Raw genomic sequence first — 8,007 nt, 5'->3', positions numbered from 1 at the left:
TATACAGTTTTGCAACTTCTGATGTGGCCCTCAGCGGCCAAAAAAGTTTGCCCACCCCTGATATAAGTCAATGCTATACCTTTCCCTGAAATGCTGTGCCAGTCAGGTCATCCTACCTCAAAAGGGTAGCTACAGAATCAAGAACAGCATAAGCAGAAAGGGCATGAGCAAGGCATTGACATGTCCCATGAGAGAGACTCAGAACTGGACTGGGTTGGCGAGTTTTTTAGGTGCAAGGAGACAAGTTAGACGCAAAAGCATTGGTGCCTAAAGGGACATGACAGAGGATAGACCAATTGTGAAGCTAGACTCGAAATGAAGGAGTAGGACACACACTTATCCTGTGTGCATAATCTCCAAGAAACATATTACAGTGAAGGGCAGCAAATTTAAACCCAATACAAAGGGAAAATAAGACACAACAAAAACAATCCATAATTAACATGTGGAACTCAATGCCTCAAGGTATAATTATGTCAACAATTTAGTACATTCAAAAAAGGAACAGAGAACCATTCACAGATATTTATCAATCAATACAAGCCTTCCTGCCTCGGGGTATAAACTGGGGGTTAGGAAGAAATTGGCTACAGGCTGCTTATTCCTTAGTTATCTAATATGGTGTTCCTTGCATTCTCAATATCACACTGACGAGATAACCCCTGATAAAGATTAGGGACAGGATACTGGTTGGCGCGCCAATAATATGCATTTTTGAAAGATAACTTTAAGAGAGTAGGAGAGCATGAGAATACTGTGTATCTGTATTATTGCCTAAATATGCGATCAGATAAAAAAATCTACAGGGGTTTAATGGCCATAATATACACTAGTAAGAACTAACTAAAATGAGTGAGCAAGTCGACACATCATAATTTTACCTTAGCCTTAACAAAAGAAGATTATAAAAAAAAAGAGGAGAGAAGATACATACTTGTAGTAAATTTAAACAGAGATTTTCCCTCGTAAGTATGGCAAAGGATAGCTATACGGGGTGAGATTTAAAAGTACAAAGTATAGCACTAACTACTTATCAAACTAGAACATATCTGCAAGAAAGAGGAACGAATTCATGCTAAGACGAGAGACAAGTACTTTCCAAATCAGCAAGTGAGACCATAGTAGAAGTATATACCATTAGTTTAGGATAACCTATGAACAGTAATTAACAACAGAGATTCATCTGAAGTCAAAAGCAACTAGCACACAGATAACAGGAAAAATAAGTAATGGCGATTAGTAGGCTCTATACACAAACTTATCTACACAATTGTTTGCTAAAAGAGCATAAAATGTAGGGGTTGCACACTCTAGAGCACAATTAATAATTTTTCCAAACAGAATGGAAGCAACTAATAATATTTACGTACATGTTAGAAATAATGTTTACCAAGGGCAGATAGTGAAACTCTCTCACCATCTTTAAAACTAGTTCAAAAATGACAATTAGAGACATTGGAAATGTCTATACGATACGCGAGCGATCTTCCACGTTCACGTTATATCCACTACACAAACTCTTAGGTCCACAATTTTAAAATCATTAGAAGCTCAAAATTAAGGAGAGGACTATATGTAGCTTGATAAACCTTAAAATGTGTCGGCTAATACGTCGTGAGAGATAAACATTATTATGACCATTAATCGGTGGCTACGGTCTGCAACACCACTTAAAAATCTCATTAGAAATTGTGTGATGTCCCAGAATTGCTCATTCAAACCCAGCGTTTATTGTCTTATTTTACTATTTTTATAAACACAGATATCAGCACCTTTCTCACTTACTCATTGTTTCAAGTGTTACCAGGTAACTATGTATGAAAAGGAAAGTAATTACTTTTCACCTACTAGCAGTTAATTATTTTTTTCTTTCCAGCTTATGACAGTGTCCGAATGGCAGTCCCAATAATTTAGAGGCAGCCCTTTGTTTTAAGTCTGACAATCCAGGCCAACATGTCCCTTTATAATGCCCTGTCTCCAGCCATTGTAAGTTAACTCCATTTTGCAGGTGGCGAAACTAAATAGGGAAGTTAAATGACTGCACCATGGCATAAGAAGAATCAGTGTCCGATGTATTAGAGAGTAAAAGATTTACTGCATACAAGTCCCATGCTTACTTCATAAGACCATGCTGCTGCTTACAAATAATAAGGAACAAACACTAAATGTATGGTTAGTTCCTAGATGTCCTGTCTACAGCAACTGAGCCCTTTTAAAGGAAGTAGTTCTCAGTTCTATGACCTAACAAAGAGAAGCTTGGCACTGGTTAGGAGTAGGATAGCAGCTGGAGTGAGAAGACAAATCAGGCTTGGGAGCTAGGAAGGAGAAATGAGGTAATCAGCCAAAATGAAACATCTGAAAAGGAATTAGACTTCCAGGGACAATCTTAAAGAAGGAGAAGCCCTGTTCAGTTTAGGGCAAAGCTGCAAGGGGAAAGTTCTTGCAGGCCTTCTGGGGAATAGGGAGGCTTGAGCAGCATTCAGTAGTGCTGCAACGAGATTAAAAGAGTGATTCTGCAGGGGTCCCTGGACTGAATGAGAAAAAGGAGAACAACAGCACAACCTGATGCCGCATAGGTAAAAGAAACCGGGAATTTATAATTTTGTTAAGAGCGACCACCAGACTGTGAAAGCGCTGTAACTCATATCTACTATGTGGTCTGGCGAACGCGTACCAGATGTAGGTAGCGTTGGAGCAGAACTGAAATAAAACGGCCCATATTCTATAATTGTAAAAACCTGGACTGAAGGGGAATTAGTTCCAAATATCCATTTGGAGAATGCCTAAACTGTGAGGCAGCAGCAGTCTCTTGGTTTTATATTTAGAAGATAATGAGATCAGGGACTGAAGCAAAGAAGGAAGCATGGAGTCAAAAACAGGAGGTACAGGCTCAGGCCACAGTCTAACGACGGCGCCATTTCGGCGCGTTAAAATCGAAAGCTCTGGGTTCGATATATCGCGTCTCGTCTAGACGGGGATATATCGAACCCAGAGCGCGCTTACATCGATTCCGGAACTCCACCAAAACAAACGGAGTTCCGGATTCGACTTTGCGAGCCGCGCACATCGATTCGGCGCGGTGAAGACGGGTGAGTAACTCGATTTTAGATATTCGATTTCAGCTACGCTATTCCCGTAGCTGAAATTGCGTATCTAAAATCGAATTTCACGCGTCGTGTAGATGGGGCCTCAGTATCAGCGTTGGTGGACCAGAGGGGAAGAAATCAAACTAGACAGAGTGGTGACTGTACTATGTTTTGGCAGGAGTGGGTGCTCTGGGAGGGGGAGATTTGTTTCAGTTCCCATCATGCTAAGCATTGTACAAGCATGTAAGATAGATAGTTCCTACCCTGAAGAGCTAACAGGCAAGGCAAGGCAAGGGAAAGCGGGGGGGTGAGGGAGGACAAAAAACAAGGCATAGAGAGGATGTGACCTACCCAAGGTCATGCTAGATGACAATGGCAGAGCCAGGAATACAACCTAGCTCTTCTGACTCCCAGTCCAGCATCTGCTAGATTAGACCATGCTGGCTACTCAGTAAAGAAGCTGGAAGGGATCTTGTAACAGGCCCTAACTGCACCTGTGGTATCATTAGGAACTAATCCAGGATCCTCCCAAAATCTGAATTGGATAGCTGCTGCTGAGTCTGGGTTAGGTGAAAAGATAGGCAAAGCTTCCAGAAAAGTTCCTTCAGAAGCTGCCAAGGTGAGACGCTTTCAGGACAGGACAACTGAAACTTGTTAGGTTTGAAACTGAGCATCAAGTAGGAATGGGGATGAACTAGAGCCATGCTCTGCATTTATTTTTCCGTAACAGGCAAATAAAGCCAGGGAAGGAAGAGTAAATCTTACAGACCCCTGTATAGCCCCAAAGAAATAAGATAATTATATGAACTAAACCCCATTATTTCAGTTTTAATCCACACACTTGTGAAAGACTTCAGAATTGTTTTATGCACATATCCCCATTCAAAACTAGTGTATTATCCTAGTTTTATATTTTCAGGGTCTGTACATCTTTCATGATATCGATTCCCTCGCCTGCTCCCATGGACATCATACATTTCCTCATAGCAGGAGCATACAGTGTATTATAATAAGCCTTGTGAGCACTGATGTAGGTATTACATCATCGGGAGGAAGAGGATGCATTATACATAATATACTATGCTACAAGGAAACCCACAGAAGCCTAATATTTAGAACATCAGATTTTATTTGGAAAGATTTTTGATAAACAATGGCAACAATTAGCTTAGGAACAGGTTTCCGAGTAGCAGCCGCGTATCTGCAAAAAGAACAGGAGTACTTGTGGCCCATTAGAGACTAACGAATTTATTTGAGTCTCTAAGGGGCCACAAGTACTCCTGTTCTTTTTACTTGAGGAACGAGTGCACGGAGTCCTAGTCTAACACCCAATCTACTGTAGTTAATAGGGGTCATTGAAAGGATAAAGGGGGTGTCCAGCATCTCTTGCTACTAGTTTTCCATTCACCTGTGAAATAAAAAGACAATCTGAGTCAGAAAGATGACAATCCAGTGCTTGCTTGAAATTAAAAACTGAACCATGCAGCATCTAGTTTTCTTTACTTCCCAGTCCTTAGCAAGGATATCTTTAACAATCACTGCTCCCACTTTTCCCCAAGGCATGGTATTACTAGAAAATCTTTTTCCAAGAGAATTCTCTGTAGCCTGCAACAAATATAACTTCCACTGGCTAGGGCTTGAGGAATTGGATTAAGAACAATTAGGGCTCCTTATTTGCAACATTTACCTAATACAGTGAAATCCCGCTATAACACGATGATTGGGGTCCAAAAAATTGAGTAGCACTAAATGCGGGATCGCGGTATAGCGGGGTTTACCATTTCAAGCTGGTCAGTTTCAAGCCTGTCGATTTCTCTTGGGCAAAAAACTACTTTCATTTGCAAACTGCCTGCAGCAGTAACTGAAAGGGTGCAGCTCCAGCAGCGGGGGCTCTCAGCCATGCAGTGAGAGAGGGAAACACTTGGGGAGAACAGGGGAGACGTGCAAGGGGCAGAGGAAGAGCGAGGAGCAGCTGGGGAGGAGAATGGCTCTTCTCACCAAAAGGGGAAGTGAGGGTAAGAGGGAAGAGGCAGTGGGGAAGACACATTCCATTTTTGGGGTTTTTTTTTTTTTTCCCCTTCGGGGGTGCTCCAGCTTCTTTTTTTTCCTTTTTTCCCTTTTTTGCGCTTCGGTGCCACTCCAGCCGTTTTTGTTTTTGTTAGCGCTTCAGCGGCGCTCTGGCCATTTCTTGTTTGTTTGTTTTGGGGTTTTTTGCGATTCAGCAACATTCTGGCCATTTCTTGTTTGTTTGTTTGGAGTTTTTTTGCGATTCAGCGACGCTCTGGCTGTTTTTTTCTTTTTTTTCTCTCTTTTTGCGTCCGTGGCGCTCCAGCCACCTTCTTTTTTTTTTTTTTTGCGCGCTTCAGCAGTGCTCTGATGGGTTTTTTCTTTTTATTTTCTTTTTTGTGCTTCCGCAGCGCTCCAGCTGCTTTTTTTTTTTTTTTTGGCCTAGGGTGGCCGGAGCCACCTTACAATCGCATTAGAGCCAAATTCGCGTTATTGCGGGGCGCATTATAGCGGGATTTCCCTGTAATTGCTATAATGTGTGTACTTTGTAAAGCACTTAAAATATTAATTATTGGTCTAACTCTCAACATTCCTGTGAGATACCATAGAGAAAAGTGTGGTTATGCCAGTTTGACAGATGAATACCTTGAGGCAGAGAAGTTAAGTAACTTGCTCAAAGTCACAGGGTGAGGCAGTGGCAGGGTTGGTTATTGAACTCAGGAGTCCTGACTCCTAGCCACTAAACACATAGTTGGAAATCCTGGTTCCACCTAAGTCTTGGCAAAACTCCCATTTGGCTTCTTTAGAAGCAGGATTTCATCCATGTGCTCTAATTGAATATAGACTTTTGAGGGGGGTGGCGTTTAAGCATGGCACCAGAAAGCTTCCATAGAGAGGAGATGCACTTTTCAAGGTGCCAAGCTCCTGCCAGTCAGCCAACACTTTCTTCTGTGAAGCTCACTATCAGTCATACGCAGCTGATGTTAGAGAGAGACAGATTAGGATTGCTTCACAAAAAAACATTTCAGTGATTTTTTTCCTACTAGTAAATAGTCCACCTACTCTTTTGAAACCAACAGCTTGGGTCCCCAATGAATTATTTACAGTGTGGGTGGGGTACATTTTGTTCTTCACCTGGGCCACTAGGGGACACTGGAAATAGTGATTAAAAAGCAGAGGACTAACCAGCACATGGAAACATGTTAAGAGTTTTACACGTGATTAATCTTCAGATATAAAAGCGTATTATAAACACATAGAAGTTTGACGAACTGCTGAGTCAAATCCTCTGAACTCTCCATGTGCAAACCTCTGTAACCACTCAGTGACAGACTTGAAGGTGGCAATTTTGCAACAAAAAAAACTTCAAACACAGACTGCTGAACTCGAATTAATATGCAAATTAGATACAGTTAACTTAGGTTTAAACAGAGACTGGGAATGGTTGGGTCATTACACTAATTGAATCTCTTTCCCCATGTTAAGTTCTCCTCACACCTTCTATGGGTCATCTTGATTATCACTTCAAAGTTTTTTTTTCCTCCTGCTGATGAAAGCTCATCTCAATTGATTGGCTTCTTACAGCTGGCATGGCTACTTCCAACTTTTCATGTTCTCTGTACATATAAATAAATATCTTCTTTCTGTGTGTTTCATTCTGTGCATCCAATGAAGTGGGCTGTAGCCCACGAAAGCTTATGCTGAAATAAATTTGTTAGTCTCTAAAGTGCCACAAGCACTCCTGTTCTTTTTAAAGCATTTTTTTTTTTTTTTTTTTTTTAAGGTTTCAGAGTAGCAGCCGTGTTAGTCTGTATCTGCAAAAAGAACAGGAGTACTTGTGGAGGGTCCCACTCAGACGGGGCACTAGATTCCTATTTAAAATACTTCGCGTCTCATTTTTTCCTGTTTCGTTTGCATCTTTGAAGCCCAGCTGCACAGCATTTAGCCTCTTCCCAGCTGAATGAGCTAGCACTTTGAACTACCCTCTTTTGTCTCATCTGCTTAGTGAATCACCATGATGCTGATAGGGAGGGTGGGGAAGCAGGGAGCATTTCTTCAATAATCCCTCTCTGGGCATTAGTTGCAGAGAACAGCATCCTCTTCCTTTTGGCTCTTCCACACTTTTCAAGCCAGCTGGCTGTGCCCAGGCTTTGAGCATACTGAGACAAGCTAAAGGTGCTTTAATATATCAACACAGCCACTAACCTAGCCGTCCAGTACCCCCACATGCCTCATCTACAATTCCCTCACCAATCTTTTATGAAACGTTTATCTCCAGCTTCATTACCCTAATAAGATGCAATGTTTTGTCCACCAATAGCTCTGGCATGGCATGATGAAAGGAAGAGCACTGAGACAAAAAACACACACGCATGCACACTTTCTCCCCCTGAGCCAGCCAGAGAAACTTACTGTAACCATTGGCACAATGTATCGCCAGTTTTTGTTCAAGGTTCCAATGTGATCCATCTCTTCTCCTGTGAGATTAAAGTCAAATACCTACAACAAAAAAAAATTAAAGCTTTATTCTTGGACTGTGGTTGCCCATCTCTGTAGCTCCCAAACCTTGCCACCCTGTCTTGTTCCCTTTGTAACAATTACAGCCCACCTCCCTCTAGCCTGATCTCTTTCAGAGACCCAACAAACGAGAGGGGTGGCTTGCACCTGGATGCCTCAGTATACCAAGACACAGAATGAAATAGTAACATCTAGAAGCATCAACCTGGGGCCTTGCAACAGTACCAATACACACACAAAAGAACAATAGACTGGAATAATTTAAAATGTAATTACAGAATGCTTTTGTCTGCACTTTAAAGGAAAAACTCACTGCAATATTAGAAATTCTAATAACTGTATTTAAATTCAAAAAGGGTAAATGATTAAACACTGTGTTTGAAACAGTATTGCAAAA

General features: G+C 41.4%; 1 protein-coding gene across 1 annotated transcript in view; it reads right to left on the bottom strand.

Moving 5' to 3' along the window:
- Positions 1-3,776: 3,776 nt before the first annotated feature.
- AKR1A1 (aldo-keto reductase family 1 member A1) overlaps positions 3,777-8,007 on the bottom strand; it is a 28,531-nt gene continuing 24,300 nt past the window's right edge. The window contains exons 8-9 of the mRNA XM_075067576.1: positions 7,506-7,592; positions 3,777-4,494 (exon numbers count right to left, since the gene is read on the bottom strand). Of these exons, the coding sequence (XP_074923677.1) occupies positions 4,429-4,494; positions 7,506-7,592 (153 nt within the window). The 3' untranslated portion in view covers positions 3,777-4,428. The remainder of the gene's footprint in view (positions 4,495-7,505; positions 7,593-8,007) is intronic.

This window comes from Chelonoidis abingdonii, chromosome 7, assembly GCF_003597395.2.
Source record: "Chelonoidis abingdonii isolate Lonesome George chromosome 7, CheloAbing_2.0, whole genome shotgun sequence".
NCBI classification, from domain to species: Eukaryota; Metazoa; Chordata; order Testudines; family Testudinidae; genus Chelonoidis; species Chelonoidis abingdonii.
This window is presented reverse-complemented; position numbering and strand designations above follow the sequence as displayed.